Source organism: Megalops cyprinoides, chromosome 23, assembly GCF_013368585.1.
Source record: "Megalops cyprinoides isolate fMegCyp1 chromosome 23, fMegCyp1.pri, whole genome shotgun sequence".
Taxonomy (NCBI): Eukaryota; Metazoa; Chordata; class Actinopteri; order Elopiformes; family Megalopidae; genus Megalops; species Megalops cyprinoides.
Window position 1 is genome coordinate 22,875,950 of NC_050605.1, and position 25,000 is coordinate 22,900,949.

At 53.6% G+C, this 25,000-nt stretch overlaps 1 protein-coding gene across 5 annotated transcripts in view; it reads left to right on the top strand.

The window, feature by feature from the left end:
- The window catches only part of LOC118770253 (ELKS/Rab6-interacting/CAST family member 1-like), a 192,708-nt gene that overhangs the window by 90,106 nt on the left and 77,602 nt on the right, over positions 1-25,000 (top strand). For all 5 annotated transcript variants that reach the window (XM_036517808.1, XM_036517809.1, XM_036517810.1 and 2 more), the window contains 3 exons: positions 559-694; positions 9,681-9,812; positions 21,819-21,979. In XM_036517808.1, coding sequence (XP_036373701.1) covers positions 559-694; positions 9,681-9,812; positions 21,819-21,979 — 429 coding nt within the window. The remainder of the gene's footprint in view (positions 1-558; positions 695-9,680; positions 9,813-21,818; positions 21,980-25,000) is intronic.

A 25,000-nucleotide genomic window follows, 5' to 3' on the forward strand; every position in this document is an offset into this window, starting at 1 on the left:
AGACAGGTTTTCCTGATCAAGTCAGGCTTTGTAACCGATATGCGTGATGTTTCCAGCGCCAGATCCAGGGCGCGGTAAACAGGAAAGCTACAGCGGGCCGTAATGTGCCTCTCATTGTAACCTAACAGGCGTGGAATCAATTCTCCTGCTCTGACCGAGCTCGTAAACTGAACCGTCTCTCTCCTCGATTGGAAACGTTCGCTTTCCTGTTGGGTGCTGCTTTTGTGCCGTCCTGCATTTCTTCAGTCCGCTGCAATAAAAGCCTGAAAATGAAGGCATGACTACAGAACTCTGTTTTACGTTTGTAACAGATTGTAAGACTTTACTTTCCAGTGCTGTTAGCGTAAACGGGATTGTCAGGCATTTTTGTGGTGGGTTTATTTAAAAAAAAAAAAAAAACTGTGATCGGCTCTGCATATTTCCCTGTGTTTGGTTCCGTTAGGGCAGACTGTAGGTACCCAGCGGCCCCTGCCACGCCTTTCTCCCAGGCCCCACTGCTCCGCTGCCCAGGCTGGGAGGGTCTGACCCGGGCTCTCCTCTCTGCTTTGCCCCTTACAGGCAGATGAAGGACCAGAGCAAGAAGGTGGCCAACCTTAAGCACAAAGAGCAGCTGGAGAAGAGCAAGAACGCCCAGCTGATGGAGGAGGCCCGCAAGAGGGAGGACAATATCAATGAGAGCTCCCAGCAGGTGAAGGTAAGAGACCTACCACAGGGGGGCGCTGCCTCGGCGGGGTGCAGGGAGGGTGTGGTAGTGTAAGGCGCTGGAGTAACTGAGGGGGCTCAGGTGGACGTCTCTGAGGCCTCCTGTTTCCCACTTTCAGGATCTTCAGTGTTTGCTGCTTCCTGCTCACTTGCATTTGGTTGTGTGGACAGGCAATGTGGGCCTACCTGATACCTGATCCAGGTGAGCTTTAGAGAGCTCATACACACACACACACACACACACACACACGCACACACACACACACACACACACACACACACTCACGGGCTGGCTTTGACCTTCCTGTGCTTGTCACATTGTGTTTTCGGGCGGCGCGGGAGTGGGCAGGGTTTAGGGAAGCTAATTGGTTGTGACCGGTTCAGCTGGAGGAAAGGAAGCAACAAATTGCAGCAATGTGAGCGGCGTTGGTGATAACCCAACAGGACTGGAAGCGCTGTGCGGTGGAACACCAGCTGAAGCAACAGGCCGACCGCAGGCCCGGCTGCGCCACAGGGCCCGGGTCCGAGGGGGGGGGGGGGGGCAGCCACTGAGGCCTGGCGCTCACGGGGGCTGTGTTGGGTTTGGCCTCGGCTGCAGGTTCAACGCTCCAGGGCGCAAACCCCGCCCACCCCCAGGGAAAATATCACATCTGCGAGGCTCAAAAGCACAAAAACACAGCAGTTTTGGGAGGGTGCGTGTTTTTCTGCTTTCATGAGACGGCCTCGTGGAGATGAGTGCCGCGGCAGGCCCTGCTTTATTGTGGTTTGTTGGGTTTTTTTTTTCCTTCTTTCGCTTCTTCTCTTTCTCTCTCTTTCGCCTGCTCTTTGTTTTTCTCAGTTTGTTTTTGGCAGGCCTGTGTCCTCAAACGCACTGAGCTCAGCCGAGCTCGTTGCTATAGAGACGAGCTCATGCAGGAGGGCGGCTCCGGGTTCGAGTCAAGCCGATCCTCTGGCCCCTCAGAAGGTCCCTCTCCCCCCCGGCACTGGCTCGGGGGGAGACCTGAAAGCCGCTGGTGCCCTGATCCTTCGGCCAAAATCAGCAACTGTCGCTCCCAGAGGCAAACAGCAGCCCCTCTGGAGCCCCGGGACTCAGCGGGCTGCTCAAACACCAAACCCAGGGGCTTGGCGCCCGACCCACCCAGACATTACCAGCCGTCTCCGGAGTCTGGTGGATGACCACCGCGCGGGCCCTCTCTCTGGGGTTCGGGGGACGGGGGGCGGGGCCACAGGGGTCAGCCAGGGACAGTTTAGGTGGCCATGGGGTAATAATCTCCCACTTCCTCTTCCTCTGAGCCGGGGTAAGCCGGCGCCGAGATCGCAGGCTCTCGGGTTTCAGCTAATTGCGGAGGTTTCCAGAGGAGATTAGGGGGAAGGCGAGCGCTCACAGGCAGGCCCTGCGCGCTCAGGGCAGCTGCTGTTGACTTTGGAGGCGGTGGGGAGGCTGGGGGAGCGCGTGCATCCGGGCCGAGCGGGCCGGCCACATGACCCGTGCCGACCAATCGCAAATGAGCCCAGGAATGAAAACAACCACCTGACATCTGCAGCTGATGGCCTCCGTATGATGGCAGGAGAGGGACCCAAAGCGCCTCGCTTTTGTGTGTGTGTGTGCGTGTGTGCATGTGTGCGGTAATTAGCGAGCATGTACTTAACTGCACTCGGAAAAGCACGCTCTGTTTTGCGAGGGGCGTTTGACCTGAAGCGGTTGCTGTCTATAGGAGCCTCCTCTGCCTCCCCACCCTGTTGCAGTAAGGAAAAAAGGGGCTGGAGAGTTTATTTGTTTCCAGATTTCTTATAGCTGAGTGACATTTTCCGCCGGCCTTTGAGCAGACAGACATCCGATATTTGCACGTGTGGAGTGAATCGTAATCCTCTCTGCCCCCCCCACCCACCCCCCTGCCCCTCCGCCCGCTTCGCCCCCCCCCCCCCCCCCACAGCAGATTGAATATCGACAGATTGATGAAATCAGCGGTTTTCGGGTGGCCGCAGGGAGAGTCTGTGGAAAAAGAGAGAGATCGGCCGGTAAAACCCGGCGCAGTAAATACCTGCTTTTACGGCATGGTCGGGGGCCCGGGGTTTACGGTGCGGTCGGTGCGACAGCCTCCCGGACTCCCAGCATGCTTTGCGGCGAGCGGGGCTCATGCGGCACTCATCGGGCTGGCTGCGGCGGGACCGGGTGGGGCTGGGAGTGAGGGGGAGCAGACGCGGCGTAGGGAATGACAGACGGGACCTCCGCGGCGTGTCGGCTTCGAGTATCGCCTTCGTTTATTTCCAGCTTAAAGCCCAGCACTTCACAATCGTGCTGTGTTCACTCACACACCAGCACAGAATGCAGCTGATGCCCCAGTTTCCATTCAGACCAGGAGAAACTTCTCTCCTGTTCTCAGTGCTTCACCAGTACAGAACTGGCAGGTGGAGAAAGGGTAGAAGGGCTAGATTAGGGTTTACACTATCGGAGAGAGTCTTATTATTTCTTATCCTAGAGTTTACAGTATCTTATGCTGTTTTAGAATTCATGGTATCTCACAGCACCTTTGAGTTTATGGTATGTTACCATAAGAGAGTATTCTAGAGTGTAAGGTATCTTAGAATTTAGAGGAATGGCATGGTATCTTAGAGTTTACGGTATCTTACAGAATCTTTTAATTTACGGTGTCTTAGAGAATCACAGATCCTATGATATTTTACCTCACAGGCGTTGGGTGTAGTCTGCTGCAGAGCGGCGGTGAGAACCTGTGCTCCGCATGGATGCCGGCGGCGGCGGGGACACGCAGGAGACTCCAACACGCCTCTTTCTCTCTGTCGACCTGTCTCTGATCCTCTTCAGACGTACACGAGAAGATGCATCTCCACACAGTACATAATGAGAGAGGTGCACTCTGCATCTGGGGTTTGTGTGTGTTTGTGTGTGTAAGCCATGTTTCCCTGAGTTCCGGTGTGACACACACGCAGACCTGACAGTCCGCTTAATGACCTGAAGGGTGCTCCGGGTGACGGTATTTATGGCCTCTCTGAACGGCGGTGTAAAACGTCAGACGGACGCCTTTCATTTCCCGCAGGGTCACGGCCGCTTTCGTGTCGCCCTCTCCGCAGTGTTCTGGGTTGACGGCGTGTTCCTCTCTCAGGGCTGCTCTCTTTACCTGCTGCTGCTGTCCCCGGCGTGCCGCCTGTCCATTTCAGCGCGTACAGTCTGTAGTTGGCTCAGAACCGCTGCTGTCCGCCGGATCTGACACCAGCTGGCGAACGCTGCCACGTGTTCCGCAGAGCTCAAACTCTCAGTTAGAATACTGTCTCAGAACAATCTCCAACTGTTTGGTTTACTGAGTGCAGGGCTCAGTGATACTTTCATTTTTCTTTTGGCACGGGTAAAATGAAGTGTTATATTTGCTTTGTAAACCAGGAGAAAGGATAAACAGAATAATATTTCCTTCTAAGACTTCTAAGACTAAGTTCCTTCTAGACTTGCCTGTGATTTGTCCCATGTATGTATCCAGTATTCAGTATCTGAGCACGGACTAACTGGCTTCCCGTTATCAAACAATCAAACGAACTCAGATAAAATGTGTTGGGACTGGGTGGTGTCACCATGGGGGCAGAAGGGGAAAAGCCCCCCCTCAGTGCTGATAGAGGCAGGTGGAGGTAGCCCTGCCCAGCGGGCTCTGGAGTCATGGCAGACAGGACCCCCACAACGCTCTCCACTGCATGGGAAGCCCTGAGGAGGCATGGGCCGGGAGTGATCATGTGACTGACACACACAGTCTGCCAGCGGGAACGTGAGAGAGAGTGTTCAGGGAGAAACTGCTGAAGCTGTCATCAGGCCTTGCACGTGTCTCTGTTTCATCTCTCACTACACCTGTGTGTGTGTGTGTGTGTGTGTGTGTGTGCGTGTGTGTGTGTGCGCGTGTGTGTGCGCGTGTGTGTGTGCGTGTGTGCGTGCGCGTGTGTGTGTGTGTGTGCGTGTTTGTGTGTGTACTCAGGCAGGAGCAGTGAGGCTGCCATCAGCATTCAGACCCCGGACAGGGGAAGTGGAGCTGCAGCTGAGAGCTTTTCCGCTGATCCGGGATCAGCTGTTACACTGATGCGGGATATCCGGGCTCTTCAGATCCGTCCCGCTGCAGCGGGTCGCCCGTCCCGCACCGCGATCCCGGCCATCTGATACCCATTTGTCACATCGTCCACGGGAACGTCACTGCCCCTGCCGTCAGTGCCAGGCCCTCCCAGGTTTTTTTAGTTAAATTTCACCCAAATGTGGAGCACTTCACCTCCCCTCCCCCCTCCCCCCTCCCGGGTCCTCCTCTCTCAGCTATGGGCCGCTTTTGAAACAGCGCAGCGCTGGGTGCAGCAGATCTCCTCAGATTATCATACTGAAAGGAGAGCTCCACTCTCCTGCTCTCACACCTCCACTGTGTGAAAGGAGGAGTTTAACCACTTCAGTGGGACTGCCCCAAGCCCCCCTCCCGCCCACAGTCCACCCAGCCCTGGGCAGGAAGACTGATACAGGTACTTGGCAAGCAGAGAGAGGGACTGCTGTGATTTCAGAGCAGCCCTGAAAAGAGTGTCTTTATGACATCTGTAGTGTGTGGAAGTTTAGGAGGTCATTAATAACAGCTTAATCCCGAAAAATATGTTTTACGGACTCGAGGCTGGTCTGCGTTCAGCGTGCAGGAAAACGGCACTGGCTTATTTCGCTGGGATTCCTTCTGCTTAATCCCTGTGCTCACAGCCGGCGAGAGAACGCTCGTCGGTCGTAATGAATTTAATCTTTCTCTGTCACAAAAAAATGCCGGCACCTACTGTCAACACATGTAGGCTGTGGGGTCTGCTTTCAGCCTCTGATGGGCAGAGACCCGAAAAAAAAAGTTCAGAGGATGTCAACTTCAAAAGGCGCGTCTAATGAGGTCAGGAGATGGAGGGAAGTAAGATGCACTCACAGTGCTGAGGTTTGCAGGAGCCGCACGCCCCCGGGCATGGAACTACACTCTCCACTGCGCTTTTGAAGACTTGGTAATGGGCTTGACTTGAAATGAAAACTTTTCGCAGTTGTCTTTGTGCTTTTCTCCCCCTCTGTTATTGATAGTGGATGTAGATTAGCGGTTTGATGTGGCGTAGCTGTCTTTCAGCCCTTCCCTCGTTTTCATTAGTGGAAACAATCGATCCGTCCCACTGGCTCCGCCCCCTCTGCAGCTTTATTTAGATCTTAAAAGATGTTACATGTAAACACGCTTTCATGGGGTCTGTTTGTAGTCAGGGACAAGCACAGACTTTTTTTTGTTTGTCTTTGAAGACAATCAGGATGGATTGATTTTCTTTCCTCCCCTCCTTTGAAAAAGGGGGGCACAAGGCCTCTTTGGTGGAGCAGCTGTGTGTTTGTCTGTGTCTTTGTGTGCGTGCGTGCGTGTATAAGTGTAAGTGTACGTGTGTGAGTATGCATGTGTGCATGTGTGTGTGTGTGTGTGTGCATGCGTGCGTTTGTGTTTGTGTGAGTGGGTGTGTGTGAGTGAGTGAGTGAGTGTGAGTGAGTGAGTGTGAGTGAGTGAGTGTGAGTGAGTGAGTGTGAGTGAGTGAGTGTGAGTGTGCGTGTGTGTGAGTGTGCGTGTGTGTGAGTGTGTGTGAGTGTGCGTGTGAGTGTGCGAGCGCGTGTGTGAGTGCGTGTGTGTGCGTGTGTGTGTGTGTTTGGGTGTGCGTGCGTGCATGCGTGCGTGTGTGCATCGGTGCATGTGTGTGTATGTGTGTGTGTTTGGGTGTGAGTGTGTGTGTGTGCGTGTGTGCATGCGTGTGTGTGAGTGTGTGTGTGTGCGTGTGTTTGTGTTTGGGTGTTTGGGTGTGTGTGTGTGTGTGTGCGCGTGTGTGTGCGCGTGTGTGCGTGCGTGTGTGTGTGTGTGTGTGTGTGTGTGTGTGCGTGTGTGTGTGTGTGTGTGTGTGTTTGGGTGTGTGCGCGCGTGTGTGTGTGTGTGTGTGTGTTTGGGTGTGTGTGAGTGTGTGTGTGTGTGTGTGTGTGTGTTTGGGTGTGTTTGGGTGTGTGTGAGTGTGCGTATTGGAGGGTTCGGGATGGAGAGCAGATCAGAGCTGTGGACTGCGTGTGCTCCGGGCGGCCCGTGCCGCTGCTGCTGCTGCTGCTGCTGTGTGTAACAGCCAGGCGGGCTGAGCTGAGCCAGCGTGTTTGTTGTTTGTTTGATGTTGCCGTGGTGTTGGCCGCCCTTGCGCCTCTCTCGGCCAGCACGCCGCGCTCCCGCTGTTGAGTTCCGATTTGTAGAGGAGTGTCAGTGCCATACGGAGCGCAGGCGTGATCCGTCCGCGGGAAAAATCTGCGCTCTCAGCGTGACTCCGCTTCCTGGGGCTGCGGGCGGGGGCCGCGGGCGGGGCCGGAGGCGTGTGCTGGCAGCGCGGAGCGGAGCGTGGCGGGGGGGTCAGCGTAGCGCTCATCCTGACGACTTTACCTTCCGTCACTCACCCAGACGCTGGGGTGAGGGGCAAAGGGGAGGGGTGGAGAGGGGGGAAAGGCCTGTAGTGGGGTGTAGAGGTGTTAAGTTCTCTCCCTTCCTGGACCTCACCATCAGTTGGGAAGACACCTTGGTGGGGGGGTGCAAATAGGTGCAGATGGGCATTTAGGGGTGTAGGGTGATGTGTGGGGCTGGGGGTAGAGGGGTATAGGGAGGTGTGGATGGGCCCTGGCTGAGTTTTGGGGGGGAGAAGGTGATGTCACGTAAGGCCCCGCCCTCATGCATATAATTGGCCATCCTGGGGGAGCTGCTCATTCCCCGCCTCATATCTTTAACCCCTTCCTCTCTGTGTCCTACCCTGAGCGACACACACACACACACACACACACACACACGCTCAGCTCAGTGTAAAGGCGCACACACACACACACACACACACACACACACACACACACGCTCTGGTGCAGTGTGAGTGTCTGTTGCCGGGCACAGCAGGCCTGTCTTGCAGCAAGTGCCAGCTGTGAGCGATGGCCCCGCAGCCCTGCGGGGGGGCATGGGGCGGGGGGGCGGTTTACAGGCCCTCTCAGGCTCATCTCTTAATTGAGTCTGTGAGTGTGAAGCGTCTGGAGCCCCCCCACAGTCCTGCCCTGGGGGCTCCGCTGCAGCGAGCATGTGGCTTTGATTAGCCCCCCCCGAGGTGTCCCTCTCTATCGCCCGTGTGGTTTTGGCACGCCCGGCATTACCGTAATGAGATATCGGCCAGAGAAAAAGGATTACTGTCGCTTTAAATCAGACCAAAGTGATTGCGGTTTGCCTCGTGAAAGCCGAGCTATAAGGAGGGGACAGATGCATTGAGAATAAAAAAAAAAAAAGGAGATTTTTCTTTTCTTCCACCACAAGCCAGATCGTCCGCGCTCACCCTTCACCTCCTGTTGTCCCGGACTTCCAGTAATTGCTGACTTCAGTGGCAGAAATATGCTGTTTTATTTGGGACAGATGCAGTCCCAAAGCCGGGGTTTCTGCAGTGAAACTGAGCAGTTGTGGAGGAGAGAGTGCTGGTGTGGCGTTACTGCGGGAGGCCAGCCGAAACTCATCCGTGTTTTAAACGGTGCGGTTGGGGGTGCGGTCGTTAGCGCTCGACGGCTCTGCGGCGGCTAGGCCTGACCACGTGAGAGAGGCTGTGGCACAGGGCCTGCAGGTGGCAGAGAGCCCGGGGGGGGGTCGAGTTCGTGTAGGGGGTTTCAAAAGGGGGTCAGGACATGGAAGACGAGCACACCGTGTGAGGGACAAAGGATGGAAATGGAATCAAGGTTTCCTCCACCTGTGAGGGCGGGTCTCAGAGGGAGATAACAGGGGAGGCCTCCACCCTTCCCAGTGACTTGTGTTTCCATGGAGACGTGCCCACGCCACCTGCCTGTCCTCACAGATGTTCTGTGTGGACCAGATCTTCGCCTCTTGAGTTCCTTACCTCTAGCAGGTTCAGATTGGAAACGAGAGATTCTGGTGCTGTCTACATTCCTGACTGTGGATGCACCTCTAAGAATGTGTGTAACAGGCCAGAAAATCAGAATGCTGTTAGCTTCAACAGCGGCAAAGACAGACCTTTAAGTGTGAAATGCACTGAACTAGACTATTTGGTCAATATCTTCTCACCTGCCTCACCCCTCCTGTTCCTGCAGTGATATCCCAGAATCCTCTGAGGCAGAGCCCCGAGGCTGTTGGCTGGAAAGCAGGGAAGGAGTCACAGTACACATCACACCCCCCCCCCCCCCCCCCCCCCGGATTGCATTAAGTTTATAACTAAAGGTGCAAAAATGGGAGAATTACTACAACAGAATCATATAGGATTACATTTTCGACTTGTGGTCCCGGTTTAGGTCAAGCCACATGGTCTCATTCTCAGTGCCTGAATGTCAGCCAGCAGGAACAGACAGTGAGAGCATCACATGAGTCAGGACTGAAAAATGAGCAGTTTGGTCTTTCATAAACAGTTGTGGTGGAGCGGTTTCTGATGTCCTTGACTTACCAACTGGCCGCCCCCAGTGCCCCCCCCCCCCGCTGAGGGTGGCATGGAAACGCTGGGATGCGGGCAGTGATGAGCAGGGCATCTATCAGCAGCATGTGTTCTGAGTAAACGTTGCTGAGGCTCTGAGGCTCGCATTCCACGGAGGAGCCTTCAGGCTTTCCCTTTGATCTTTTCTTTTCTTTTCTTTGTCTCCGTCCTCCGGTTCCACACACACTGTTTTCGCACCTGCGGTTTTTCCCACATGCGGAAAGCAAGCTAACTGCAGCTCGGAGGCTTCGGCCAATAGGAGGCCGGGGGGGAGGGGCATGCCTGGACAACTTTGTGCAAGTCTGCGCAGATCTGCGCATTGCGTCCTGTTAGGACACATCCCTCCTGCTGTGCGGTGTCTGCGTTTCCCTGCGTCTGCCTTGCCGTCCCGTAAAAATGCGCAGTGAAAGTTTCTCTGCGTTTTATTTCACTCCCCCCGGGGGTACGTGTGGCGCTGTAACCCCTCCCCCCTCCCATCTCTGTCCCAGGACTCCTTGCGGCAGAAGGACGACCGCATCGAGGAGCTGGAGGAGGCCCTGCGGGAGAGCGTGCAGATCACGGCGGAGCGCGAGATGGTGCTGGCTCAGGAGGAGGCGGCCCGCACTCACGCCGAGAAGCAGGTGAGCGCCCCGCCGCTGTCCGCGTGTCCCTCTGTCGGTCTGTCCCCCGTCTCACCTGCTGCCCAGCCTGTCTCACTGACACCAGGTTCCACACGTCAGTGCTGTTCCGGTGCGGTCAGTACTGCGGGTCAGAGGTCACCCCCGTCGGTAAGGCGTCTCTGTGGGTCCTGAACACCAGCGTACAGTAGAACGTGTGCCCAGCAGCAATGAGACATTATTAAAAATCTTTTAGCCTTTTAAAAAATGAACACATAGCATGTAACCTCTAAATGCCCAGACCAAGAGTGAGGTGAGGGGAATATTAAGGAGCTGAACTGGTTATTCATCGAGGTGCTTCTGACATATGAGAGAGAGGACTGTGACTCTAATGATGTGTGATCTCATTAGAGAAATTGCTCACATGACACAAAGGAGAACTGCCTGGTTTTAAATGTGACAGTGATAATGGCACTCGAATCAGTCTCCATACTTAAATCTGAATGCAGGGGTATCTTTGCAGTCACGAGAGGTGTATAACACTGCCCTTTGATGCCCCACACCCTGGCCTGCTGGGAATAGACAGGCCAAAGGAGGAAGTGCAGAGGCCAGAGCACTGTGGACGGGGGTTTGCACTGAAACCCACACGGTGTTCACGTCAGCATGGGCTATGTTTGAGTCCTGCCTTCAGCCTGGGCTAACAGGCTCTAATTTAGACTGCAGTCAAAGCCTCCTCGTATGTGGCGGTACGTGGAAGGTTCAGACCTGACGCTGCCTCCATCGCCATGCCAACCCTCATCGCCACGGCAACGCGGCCCTCTGGCGCACGCTGGCATCGGAAACGGCCGGAATGCTGTTTGTATCTGCAGTCGGTCTTCGCTGGGAAAATAAATAACCGCGCGCCCTTAAAACACGCGGCTTTTCCATTTCCTCTCAAACGTGCTGTTCTGGAAAACCGGTCCTCGCAGGGCCGTGTGAGCCGAGTCCGTGTTTGCAGCGCGGCGGCTGGGATTAAACGCCGTGCAGCTGCATCTACACGGCGGCCAGAAGCGCAGATAGCATCAAACCCAAATAATTCCCTTGGATTAATCTTTTCTCATATGGACAGATGAAATAAATACAAGTTGAGGGGTTTCAGCACTGTTTGCTTGGAACAGCCGGTCTAACGCTGGCCAGTTCCTGGAAGGCCGCGGTTCCTGTCGTTCTAAATCCAAATAAAACTCTTAATAGTTGATTTTAATGATTTGTTTTCACGTTTTGAGAACCTGGGCTTTGTCTTTGGTCGTGCCTCCGCAGAACTGCGGTACTGCGGTACGGTTGGTTAGCAGGGCCGTGTGTTTGCCTCTCGTGAACATGTCACGGTCTGGGTCCGGCCGGCGGTCTGGGATCCGGTCCCGGTTCTGACTGGGTTGAACTCTTTTAGGTTCCCCCGGAGCTTAATTATCCTGGGTTTGTGCAAGCCAGCACTGCTGCTAAGCCTTGTGGTACAGGAGGAGGCTCGGAAGGAAGGCAGCCTGTCCTGAACCGGGGGTCATTTTTCCACGTCCCGTTCCGGCCCTCCAACGGCCGGCTCCACAAGGCCCCTCTCGCTGCTAATTAGCCATGCCACCTGCGGAAACCAGAACCACGACCGGACCTATATCGCTGCTCCAGAAACCGGCTGTAAAAATGATTCAGAGCCTCTCTGTTAAAGAGGCGGCCATGAACCGTCCAGCTGCCCCGCTCTGAGTGACATCACAATGCACTGAGCACGGAGATTCCATAAGGGGGTGGGGCAGGATCTCATCTGCCAATCAAAGTGGAAGAAAGGAATAAGAATGTGTGTGAGATCTGTCTTTTAACTGATTTTCGAAGAAGATTCCCAGTCTCTGTGTAATGGATGTGACCCCTCTATTCATGGCAAAGCAATTATGAATGAATAATGAATGAGTCACTGAATCACTGACAGTAGAAGAGGATAAAGTGCATTATTAGGTCTAAGAATGCAGTGATCACATTTTGCTTTGAAAAAAAGAAGCCAGGCTGTTAGAATTGGGTGGATGAATGATGTTCCATCGTAGTGGAGCCGTCCTCTGTCATGAGGAGATGGTATTGGTGCTGTGGGGCTGTGAACACACACACACACGCACACTCTCTCTCTCTCTCACACACTCACTCTGGGAATGGGCTAATCATTCCCACACTGCGGTGCCGTTGCCACACTCCCTCCACCTCTGGCTCCACATGCATCTGCTGCCCTGCCTCCAGTGTGCCCTAACTGCAGTCTCCCCCCATTCCTCCCTGGTTCTGTGTGAGCCCACAGTCTAATTTCAATCTGTTCACAAATTGCTGTCGTCCGTGTGTGACTCTGCGGGGCGGCGCGGCACACACGGCTCTGTGTGAGAAAGCGGGCCGGGGGCGTTAGCGTGTTCTCCACATGTACATCGTGTTTTGTGTTCTCTGGAGACATGGCCCATCACAGCCATCTGCGTGTTACCCCGGCAACACCGTCCTCTGTCTGCACCACCCCCGCCCGCGCCTCACATCCCTGCCCATGTCTTGTTTACCCATCATCCTCTGTGTCTTGGCCTCAGTTCCAGGCCGTGATTGGTGCAGACAGAACCTGTCACTGCGAAGCAGAGCTCGTCATGGAAACGCGCAGAACAGGCTCTTGTGTAACTGCGTAGATGGATGGAACCCAAAGGCCTTCCCCGCTCTCTGCAGGTGTTCCTATGGATACCGTACACCCCCCCGCCGGTGTGTTTATGTAAACAGGGAAAAGGGTGTTTCTGTTTCCTGATCGGCGCACCTACAGTGACACCGCACTCTCAGGTGGTGCGAAGCGCCGGGCTCGTTCACGCCCGGGTCTGAAAGTGTGACGCGGTGGCTCTGCCGGGCCCTGCCAAAACGTTTGTCCAAGACCACATGAAAATATACATCCAGCTCCAGACGTGATTCAACCAGAGAAACAGCACGTTTCCGTGGCTTTCCAGGGGCACTGAACCAAAGAAAGCGTTCCTGCCTCTGCCACCTCCACCTACGGCCACTGTCCCCGTCACCCCATGTCTCCCAGTCCTGTCCTGTCCCTGTCCCCAACCTTTCTCTCACCTCACACTCCTCTTCCTCTTCTTCATCCCCATCTTCCCCATCGCCAGGGCCACCCCCCCGCCGCTGAGACCCCGCCGCTCCGGCCTGTCTTCCTGCTCCCAGCTTTGCTTTGCGTGATTTACTCGGGAGACTGATTCAGCCTCTCCCTGCTGTTCCTTCTTTTTTTTGGTCTGTTTCAATTTTTGTTTTTATATAATTTTCTCTTCTCTATTTCTTCTGTCACTTCCGTGCTACTCACTGCCTGTCTGAAGCACTTACATGAACCACTGCATGACTCCAACCACGCCGGCTTTAAGTGGTTCAAGGTACGAAATGATTAATCCTCCTCTTTGGTTTGTAACGGTTATTTTTGATTGATTTGGGTTTTCAAAGCCAAAGCATTTCATTCCATTTCTGTGCGTGGTGCCTTTCATTGTTCATTCTTTTTTGTCTGAGATAGGGGGGGGTCGGGTGGGGGGTGGGCGCATGTTACTGTGTCACGGCAGTATGGCTTTCATTTTGTTTCTTTCATTTTATTTCTGTTTCTCTTTTTTTGTTCTTTTTTTCATCCATGATTCCGTCTCATGTTGGTGTGTGTAAGACACAGCAGTGGCAGTGTGCAGAGCTGATCTCTGGGGGCCGACGCCCTCCTGCTGATTCAGGAGCGGTAACCTTAACAGTGTCCTGACTGCCTGAGCAGACAGCTTTAAAAGCCTGTCACCTGGGACCCCCCCCACCCGCTGGGTCCCCCTCCTCCGCCTGTGAGCACGCTAGCGTGAGAGACATGGCGAAGAGGACGCCCTGAGCCGCGTCTCTCTCACCATGCAGGCACAGACTGTTCCCCCCAGAGGTAAAGAGGAGAGTGTGGGAAACAGTCAGTGCGTTAAACACACCGGAGAACAAAGGCACATGGTAGCGTTTTACTCTCGTTTGGTGAGGGTGTTCATGCCAATAGAACCTCTGGCCAGGAAGACATGGCTCTGCAGCCTTTTCACAGGGAGCCTGTCTCTTAAAGAGGCAGCTCAGTATCGCCAGTATCGTCCTGGAAATATGGGTGTATCTGCTTCCCCTCTCTCAGATAAAGCCCTATCCTGGAGGAGTGGAGCTTGCTGTTCTCACCCTAACCTCCAGGGGTCAGTGTGACAGCAGACCTGGGTGTCTTTGGGGACAGTGAAACCGAATGCCTGCAGGCCTCACTCTTCTCTACGGACGGAGAGGCAGGCCCTGTGCGGAGGGAAAACTTCTCTTAATGAGGCTGCACTTTCTCTCCAGTGTGTATTTGAGACCTCATCAATAACCGCCTGGATTTCAAAATAAAACAGAGGCTCAACAAAAAAAAAAAAAAAACAGTTTAATACGCTCCAAAACAAATGATAGAGTGAAAGGCTTCTGCACCCAGATCACAGCGTGAACCAAAGCCGGCCTTGTTGAACTTGGCTTTCGGGTTTACCTCTGAGAAGGAGGTTGCTGTTTTGGCAGCTCGCGTCCTCCCGAAAACAGAGAGGAAGGAGAAGAACGGAGAAAACGCGGTGTGCCGCTGCTCAGAGCGCATTTATTACACCTCAGTGTAAACCTGCAGGGGCTGGAGCTGCTCTGGATCTCATGGAGGAAGTGATTAAGGCCCCTACTCTCACACAGTGGGGGGAGAGAGAGAGGGAGAGGGACAGACAGAGAGGGAGAGAGAGAGAGAGGGAAGGGGGGAGAGGGAGAGAGAGAGACAGGGAGAGGGAGAGAGAGAGAGAGGGGGAGAGAGAGAGAGGGAGAGACAGGGAAAGGGAGAGAGAGAGAGAGAGAGAGAGAGAGAGAGGGAGAGACAGGGAGAGAGAGAGAGGGAGAGAAAGAGAGAAAGAGGGGGAGACAGAGAGGGAGAGGGGGAGAGGGGGGGAGAGAGAGAACATGTGAAATAGAGAGAACATGTGAGGGAGAGCGAGATGGAGAGGGAGAAGGTGGGGAGAGAGAGAGAACATGCAAGTGAGAAGGGAAGGAGAGAGGGAAGGTAGGGAGGAATGGAGAGGGAGAGAGAGAGAGAGAGAGCGAGAGAGGGAGAGGGAGAGACAGAGAGGGAGAGAGAGAGAGCGAGAGAGAGACTGGAGGGGAGGTGGGGGGAGGAGAGAGAGTGGGAGAGGAAGAGGACAAGAGAGGGAGAGAGAGACCAAGAGCACAAGAGTGAAAGGGGCTTCTGGGACAGGGACAGAGAGAGAGGAGGAGATGGAGGGAGGGTGAGAGAGAGGGAGCGAGAGAAGTGTGAACTGGAGGCTCTTTGCTGTCACCTTGCTCTGCCCATCCTTCAGGTCCTTATGGTTTCTGCTACAGAGTCCAGCAGGGTTTCAGATAACATGACCACGCGTTGAGCACCCAGCTGTGCCCGGATGACGAAGGTGAAGGAGCAGAGCACTGCTCCTGATGCCCATGTGCCAGGCGTCTGTCAGCCATGTGCCTGTGCCCGTCGCTGTGGCAACGCACCACGCCCTGCTGATGTCAGATACACCACAACCTGAGAAAGGATCTTCACTGCTTTTCACCTCTCCTGAAGTTCACTGATCCATTGGCTCTCACCACTCGTGAGCTTTCGTTGGTTGTGGTCGCCATCTTCGCGCCCTGTTGGAGCAATGCTGTTCGGTGTTGTGCTGCTGGTGTTGTGTACGGTTCGGATGTGCTCACCGTATCCTCTTCTCTCTTTCTGTTTCTGCTGTCATAGCGCAAGGAGGCAAGTATCTTCAGCACCGCTAAACTCTTTTTTTCATCATCTTTTCCCCCCTCCTCTTCCTCCTTCTCCTTCTCTTCCTTCTCCCTGCCTCTCCTCTGTCTCTCTGAAAGCCCAGTGGTCACGCCATCTTTGCAGACTCTCTCACAAAACACCCAGCTGGGCTCAAATCTCCAACTGGGAGGACCTCACTCCCCCGAGGGGGCGGAGCCCACACTGGTCGCTTATGGAAGTGCCTGATGATTCGCTATAAAAAATCGCTGTAAAAATCTCCTCTGAGTTCCAGGTGGCAAGAATCAAGCGTTGACCTGAAGCACAGGGTCAGGAATGTGAGATCCTATACGATTCAGCCTCGTTAAAGTGCCTGTGGAAGGACGCGGAGCGATCTCTGCGCAGACACCGTGGGCATGCTGCATGCCTTTCCTCTCCAATGCGTGTGCTGGATTTCGGGAATCAGTTGGCCGGCAGTTCGTTTTTGCTCATTGCCAAAAAGGTGCATCCTTTCATTGCTGTAACGGCAAGGGGCGAGTGAGCTGGACATGAGTAGCACGTGAGGTTAGTGTTAGCAGCATGTGGTAGGGTCCATACCGTCCATACCGTCACGTTCATGTTCACTCATGTCAGTGATGTCACATTGCTGTTTCAGTGATGTCACAGGCCAGTCTCAATGATGTTACGTGCCAGCCTCACTGATGCCACAGACCAGCCTGTGATGCCATCTGCCTCTCTCAGTGATGTCAGAGGCCAGTCTCAGTGATGTCACGTACAAGTCTCAGTGATGTCTCAGTGATGTCAGAGGCCAGTCTCAGTGATGTCACGTACAAGTCTCAGTGATGTCTCAGTGATGTCAGAGGCCAGTCTCAGTGATGTCACGTACAAGTCTCAGTGATGTCACAGACCAGTCTCAATGATGCCACGTGCTTCTCTCAGTGATGCCACGTGCCTCTGATGTCACGTGCCTCTCTTGGTGACGTCACATGCGGTAAGCGCCGCTGCAGTGGGGCATTCCCGACGGGCTGATGCAGGTTGCTGTGGGGCTGGACTGAATCAGTGCTTGGCAGCCCACCCCAGACAGGCGTTCCCCTGTGAGCATCGAGGGGGCTGCAGCTATAAATGGGATCAAGCTCATCGTAATTGCAAATTCCCGATCTCATGAGCCCTTCTTGCCAGGCCCCCTGTCCTCTTCCAGGCAGCCTGCAGGAAGCCGAGCCCTTAAACAGGAAGCGCCGGCACACCGCAGACCCCCCCTCCCCCCCCGCGGTTGAAATGAGCTACATACAGGCAGCCTTTAGTCATCGCGGATAAGCGGCGAAACGTTATCTCTCACCCTACCGCAGACAGACACATCAGCTCCACGCAATCGCAGCATACGGGACTGATTACCGTCCCACTGCGGTCTCTCTCCCGGACCGTACCGCAGCGCACAGACGCTCTACTCCACAGAGCACAGACGCTCGACTCCACAGAGCACAGACGCTCTACTCTACAGCACACAGACGCTCTACTCTACAGCACACGGATTCTCTACTCTACAGCACACAGATGCTCTACTCTACAGCACACAGACGCTCTACTCTACAGCACACAGACGCTCTACTCTACAGCACACAGATGCTCTACTCTACAGCACACAGACGCTCTACTCTACAGCACACGGATTCTCTACTCTACAGCACACAGATGCTCTACTCTACAGCACACAGACGCTCTACTCTACAGCACACAGACGCTCTACTCTACAGCACACAGATGCTCTACTCTACAGCACACAGATGCTCTACTCTACAGCACACAGATGCTCTACTCTACAGCACACAGACGCTCGACTCCACAGAGCACAGACGCTCTACTCTACAGCACACAGATGCTCTACTCTACAGCACACAGACGCTCTACTCTACAGCACACAGACGCTCTACTCTACAGCACACAGACGCTCTACTCTACAGCACACAGACGCTCTACTCTACAGCACACAGACGCTCTACTCTACAGCACACAGACGCTCTACTCTACAGCACACAGATGCTCTACTCTACACAGCACACAGATAGATCTTATACTCCAGATTGAAGAAATGGATGCTCCACTCCAACCATGCAGAGATAGATCTTCTACTTCGCAATGCTCAGATAGATCTTCTCCAAGGCACAGAGAGATCCACTGAAGTAGGGAGACTGATGCTGCACAGTCATCGGGTGTTTATTGTATGAGTGGAAAAATCAGACGGCATACGAGGCCCTGTGGCATATAGGCATATTTAAGCCTAGCTCTGTTTTTCCTCTTTTCCATTGAGACGCCTGCTGTCATAGTCTTTGGCATTTCCTGACATTAGCATCAGTCTGCAGTAATGCGTAAACATGCAGACGGCTGAGTGTGTGCTCATGCAGTCCAGACCTGAGCATCAGCTGTGTGTGATCGCAGGAGGACAGGAGGAGGCTGGGCTCTGTGGGGAGCAAGGAGGGGCGGCGAGGTGTTAGATTGCCCTCAGTGTGCTGTAGGTAGCGCCCTCCTGGTGCTGGGAACGTACTGCAGCGGACAGTAGGGGTTCTGTTCCACAGCTCCAGTGGGAAAGGGAGAGAAAGGGGCTGCAGGGAGTTGCATTCTTTCAGGTTGTGTGTGTGTGTGTGTGTGTGTGTGTGTGTGTGTATGTGTGTGTGTGTGCGTGCGTGCGTGCGTGTATGCAAGCTTATGCATGTATCTGCGTGTGCATGTTTCTGAGTGTATGTGCAGGCTTGTGTGTGTGTGTGCGTGTGCGTGTATTTATGCAAGCTTATGCATGTATGTGCGTGTGCATGTTTCTGAGTGTATGTGCAGGCTTGTGTGTGTGTGTGCGTGTGCGTGTATTTATGCAAGCTTATGCATGTATGTGCGTGTGCATGTTTCTGAGTGTATGTGCAGGCTTGTGTGTGTGTGTGTGTGTGTGTGTTTGTAAAGTGAGGAAATACAGTTAGATAAGTACTCACAATTGAATGCTGAACAGAATCAGGGCACCGGGCAGAGTTACAGCTACAGACAGCGTGTTTACACACATGCTGCGTTAAGTGTGGAGCATGCATTGCACTCACACACATGCTGTGTTGTATGTGCGGCACATACGCACTGTGTTATACGGCGTGCACACGGTGGTTTTACGCACACGCTGTGTTGTGTGCGGTGCACACGGCACGCTCGCAGGCGCGTTGGGCTCGGCGTTTGTCGGCCGGCCGGCGCGGTGTCCTCCGCCTCCGGCTCTCTTGTGTGTGCAGGAAGCCCCGGGGTCTGAGGCTGCAGAGCAGATCCTCTTAGCAACCCAGCGCTCAGCGTGCCGGGATTACACAGTGCAGAAGAGATATCTCTCACACTCGCGCTCCAAAGGCCGCGCTGGTAAGTGCCGTTTGATTGTTTGTTTAAGGCTGTGCTAATCCGTCTCTGAAATACAGCTCTGCCAGTGCGCTGTGCTGAGAAGGGGCTGGTGGCTGTGTCAATGTCAGCGCCAAGGTTTCACCGGGCCTGGCGCGTCGGACACACCGAGCCTTCCGCTCGGAGCGAAGCTGCTGCAGGCATCTGAGGCTGTCATATGGAGGTCATACGGCAAGAGGTTGAAGGTCACAGTAGGACTACGTTTTTTCCATGCCGCATTCTTATTCTATCGGTATTTATCTGGGTTTACTGCGAGAATCTGCTCCTCTTCTCGTAACGCTGGGTGTCTGTGCTGTTGCGGTGTGTGGCAGTTAGCCGCGATGTGCTAGCGCTGCGGTTTATGAAATGCGTGTGCGTGCTCCCTGTCAACGGGAAGGATAACTCAAGGTCGTTAGCGGCGTGCTGGGGCCGAGCGCCTGCTCTGTTAGGGTGTTAATCAGTGCCACATCCAGCCGCGGTTCCAGGGTCCAGCTCTGCTGGCGGTGTCGCAGTGAGTATTGGGGTGGGGGGGTTGGTGTTTGCCCCAGAGGGCGAGGGCATTTCAAGGTTCTCTCTGTATAATGCTGTTTGCCCAGGGGAACGCCGCGATTCGGTCTGTCACGTCTGCCGTCTCCCTGTGTGGGTGCCTGTGCCCTGCGGTCAGTGCCAGGCCCTGCTTCTCCCTCCCACCCCTCCCTCTGCGTCCGCCTGGGGTCTCCACCCTGGGTCACACCCGAGCTGTGAGGCATTCAGATGCGTGCCCCTGCGTCAGGAGGCTCGCAGGAGAACAGGTCCGTGCCTCTGAGGCTCTGTGGAGAGGGGAATGTCCTCCTGGTTGCACTCGGTTGGTGAGCTCCCTTTCTTCTTTCTGAGGTACGCTGGCTCTCACAGCTTTGACTGATTAGATTCTGGGGTCTGCGTTGAATTTGAGTTTCCATGTGAGGCAGCCTTCTGCATTTGTTCAGGACATAATTAAAACAACAAAATCCGGAGGAGAAATGAAAGGGGAACGTTTTTCAGCAGTGCCACAGCCAGGCGGTTGCGTAACCGAGCGTGTTTTAGATTGCTGAAGAAGTTCCTGCAGCCGCCTCAAGGCCGCCTGTTTCCGAGGGGTGCCGTTTCAGCCCCGCGGCTCCGGGCGGAGTGTTCGAGGAATTAGAGCGGAGGAAGAGCTGAAGAGTGGGACAGGAAGCGGGCCGTAAATTTGGCCCGTTTCGCCCCATGCACACTGCTGGGAGCTGGAAGGAGCGCTGTGAGTTACGAGCGTGTCCCCCCCCCCGCGCCGCAGGTCCCGTCCAGCAGGGGGCGGTATGCGCTCTCGGATTTCACACCTCTGGCTCCCGGGGTTGGCCCGTGGGGTTTTTGGGGTGCAATTGGAGGAGAAGACCCCCCCTCCAGCTTCTGAAGGCTTGCTGTCCCGGGCAGGGTAAACCACAGTACATTCTGCACCTCAGTGTGTAGACATACGAGCCTTTGCCCCGTCTGCCGCCCGCACACCTGTCGTTTGCTCGGGGTTTACTCCAGCAATCCTCTCCTGTCTGCTGTGCAGTGGAAACTGACAGGCCAGACCATGTACTCACAGCCTGTACAGAAGCTGACCGCTCTTTGGGAATCGGAGTGAAAGTTGTACAGCATAAGGTGGTCGTTGTGACGGTTTTGCGAGTTTAACTGTTTTCCAGCCTTGTTGTGCAATACATTCACAAATAAGCAGCAGGATCCACTCACAGAGCTAGGTGTCAGCTGATGGGTACTGTTCATGGTTTCATGTGACAGATACTGTATGAGCATATGAAAGTTACGACACAGTCATGTTATGGAGACTGTATGATCATGCTATGGATACTGTATGATCATGTGATGGGTAATTTATGATCATGTGGTGAGTAATTTGTGATCATGTGATGGGTAATTTGTGATCATGTGATGGGTAATTTATGATCATGTGACGGGTAATTTGTGATCATGTGATGGGTACTACAGCACCATGTGGTTATACTGCACTTGGTTCTGGATTCTGTGCGGCCCCAGTCCCCCTCCCCCTCATTCTACCCCGAGTCCCTCCAGCATGTGGCTACTTCTCAGACCCCTGTGTGAAGCTCTGTCAGTCATCTCTAATCCCTGGGTCTTTCTCTCCCCCTCTCCTGTGTGTGTGCTTGTGTGTGTATGTGTGCTTGTGTGTGTGTGTGTGTGTGTGTGTGTGTGTTTGTATGTGTGTGTATGGCATATACAATGTCATCCTTTTCTGGCCCTGCTGTTGTCCTGTCCTCCCTCTCTCCCTCTCTCTCTCCCTCCCTCTCTCTCTCTCTCTCTCTCCCTCCCTCTCTCCCTATCTCTCTCTCCCTCTCTCTCTCTCTCTCTCTCTCTCCCTCTCTCTCCCTCTCTCTCTCCCTGCATGGGTTTGTGGCTCATTCCTCCTGCCTGTTGGCCTTGTCCGTGCTTTCGTCTGGCTGTCTCTCTCCCTCTCTCTCTCTTTCCTTTTCCGTCTGCGCTTCCGGCCCATTTTGTCGGCGTGTGTGTGTACGTGTGTGTACGTGTGTGCCATACCATTTGTTTGTGTACGCCTGTTTGTGTCTGCTGTGTGCGTGTGTGTTTGTGTCCGAATTCATGGGTGTGCGTGTGCATGTTTGTATTTGTGTCCGTGTGTCTGTGTGTATGTGCATACACGTCTGTCTGTGACTGACCGTGTGTGTGTGTTGGTGCCTGTGTGTCTTTTTTTTGCGTGCCTGTGTCCGCGCGTGTTCGTGTCTGTGTGATTGCGTGTGTGTCTGTACGTGTGTGTGTTTGTGCCTGTGTGTCCGTACCTGCACGTACGTGTGTGTGTTTGTGCGCGCGTGTGTGTGTGTCCGTCGGTGTGTGTGTGTGTTTGTGCGTGTGGACAGATGGAGGAGCTGCTGGCGGCCATGGAGAAGGTGAAGCAGGAGCTGGAGTCCATGAAGGCCAAGCTGTCGTCCACCCAGCAGTCTCTGGCGGAGAAAGAGGCCCACCTGACCACTCTGCGGGCCGAGCGCAGGAAGCACCTGGAGGAGGTGCTGGAGATGAAGTAAGCCCCACCCCTTTCTACTGCCTTCTGCCTCCAGAATGTTCCGTGTTTACGCTCAGCTTGCAGGCACGCTAGTCGCTAGTAATGTATACTCCAGTGTTTGTAGTACAGTGTAGCATTGGTGTGTAGTGCAGTGTCATTAGTATGTAATGCAGTTTTATTAGTATAGTGTAGTGTCGGATTAGCTTGTTCTGCTCAGCCGTTACAGTGAAGACGTTTGTGAGGTCTCAGCAGCAGGTGAGCCTGCTTTGATGAGTCAGTGTTTATTTCATGCAGCGAAGGATTATTCACTTCCTGTGACCTTGGGCATAGTACAGCACTTCTTGTTGGTGTACAGAAATAATATTGGTATTAATTAGGTACTTATTACATGTATTATAAACGTAATTGCTTATGTAATGCTGTAATTTGCAAACTTATTTTCTTATGTGTCCCCCTTGGGACATTGTTGCTTGGCTTCAGACTATGAGTCATTGGGGTTCTTATTGTTCATGGCCAAAACCTTTGTGGATTTTTCTGCAGTATTATACTGGATTATTCTCTTCTGTGTGTGGAGATGACTCCTTTAGTATATATCTTTAACCAGGGTAGCCTGGAGTGAAGTTATTATAATAACATTATAATCATTATAATAGTTTGAAAGGAAGAAACTGACAGCATCATTTTTCATTACATATGTCATTATCCTGGTGAAACAGAAAAGCAAATATGCGCTGACTTTAATTTTACGTTTCAGATCAATAACAAGCCAATCAGCAGTGTCTGTATAAAGGGAGAGATGTATGATGTATGATGTATCATTAGGCAGGTGAGAGTAAGTTTATGTCAGGAAGAGAAGAGTGGAAAGAAGGAATGAAAGAGGTTTTTTTCTCTCTCTCTTGATGTTTAACATTGATAAAACCACAGCTGTAGACGCACTGTTCTGATGTATAACACTGTTGTAACCACAGTCAGTGGTTCTCTCTTCCAGTGTATAACAGTGTTATAACCACAGCTAATGGCTATATCATCTGAAGCATAACCTTGATATAACCACATCGGTGCTCTTTCTCTTCTGGGGTATAACGTGGTTATAAGCACAGCCGGTGTCTCTCCTCTGAGGTGTGTAAGTAGCTGTGTCCTTCGGGAGTAGAGGAGTGTAAGCCGCTGAGATGTAGACAGAGGGCTGTCTGTAAATAGCCTGCACGCAGGGCCACTTCAGTCTGAGAGATACAGCCCAGCCAGAAATGAAAGGTCATTAACTGAGTGGCCACTTTAGCTCTCTCCACTTCCTCATGTGTCCCCTCTTCAGAAACCACAGCCCCACCGGGCCCAGATCCAGCGGAGATGTGCAGTCACGCACGCAGTCGCGCTCACACACACACACACACACACACACAGAGAGAGAGAGAGAGAGAGAGAGAGAGAGAGAGAGAGGGGAACAGACTCACGTGCGTGTTGGAGTGGCAGAGTTGAAATTCTGCACTCGAGATGATGCATGAGAGTCTCTCAGTGCAGTGGGAGAGCAGATTCTAGAATGGCTGCTCGTTGTTGGAATCCTCGTCCTGCTGGTATCAGTCATTCCCCTCGGCCAATCAGGCAGGAGGAGAGCAGGTCTGGCTGCAGGCAAAAATGCCAGCGGGGCCACCGGCAGGCAATCTCACACACACACACACGCACACAGACACACAGGCCTGTCAGACTCACAGACACACACAGACTCAAGGGATCGGTGCTGTGGCCTCATCCGTCAGGCAGAGAGAGACACATACACACACAAGCCCTGCGGGGACACTGTACAGCCTGTCAAGTTCTCTCTCTGCGCACACACATGCACACACACACACACACACACACACACACACACACACACACACACACACACACACACACACACACAGACTTTTCAGCATGGTTTAAGCACTGCACCTGAGGTGATGTTAGAGTGTATTGGGGACTACACTCCTCCACACACACTCAGAGGGGGCCTGTGGGGCCTGCAGGTTGCCTGTCAGGCACACACATGCAGGCTGGGCACAGTGACAGCGAGATAGAGGTGTGGACTCTCACTCACAGCTCAACTGATGTGCTTCCACCTGGCAGGCAGAGTCACGCAGTCACGCCTGCACCCGCTCCTGCCGGGAACATTAAACTCCACGTCCTTCTCATGAAATGCCAGCTTGTTTGACTATGCCTCCAAAAAAAGGTGTTCATTATGAAAAATGAACTGCAGAATGCATTTATTAAGTAAAAAAAAAATCTGGATGGGAAAGCTGGAGGGTGTCCTGATCTGTAGGTAGGGATATTTAATATAAGCTCATGAGGTTTATATAAGAGCTATAAAACATAAATGAAAATATTTTAAAATCACACACACGCGCCCTCTGTGCTAGTTACGCTGTTCAAAGGGACCTGGTGGTTTCTGCGTTTTTCACCTCCAGTTGGGGGGGGGGGGGGGGTTCTGTGATCTTCTGAGAGAGATGCTTCTCTCGGCCTCAGAGTGTCCCGCAGAGACGAGCGCAGCTCCAAAAGACGGCGTAAAAACACAGAAATCTGTCTCTGCAAGGGACAGCCGTCCTGGGGCGGGTGCGCTGCTCTGGTGCTGAAGGACTCTGCTGCAGTTTCAGAGGGGGAGGGGGGGGGGGGGGCAAATCAGATTTGACACGTGCCCCTCCCCTCCGAGACCGGATCCTTGAGTGGTACTCGACTTCCTCCCCATCTTTCCGGGGGGGGAGATTGCTTGGGAAAAAAGATCAAGAGGCAGCTGTCTGCGCGAGATGGGAGTCTTTATCTCGGTGTAACGTGTTTGAATTAATGCGGCGTGCGGGCAGCGGTGAAAGTCAAATCCTTTCCCTCAGTATGAAGGAAGGAAAATAGCGTGGAGCGCGGAGCGGGGTCCAAGCGCCGCCGTAAAACCCGGGGAAAACAGGCAGAGCTGTGTGCTTCCACCGGCCCCGCGAACCGCACGCGTTAAAAATAAAAAACCTCTAAAAGAGAAAAAAACATAGCCCTGAATGTTTTTCAAATACACCCCGGGTGTGG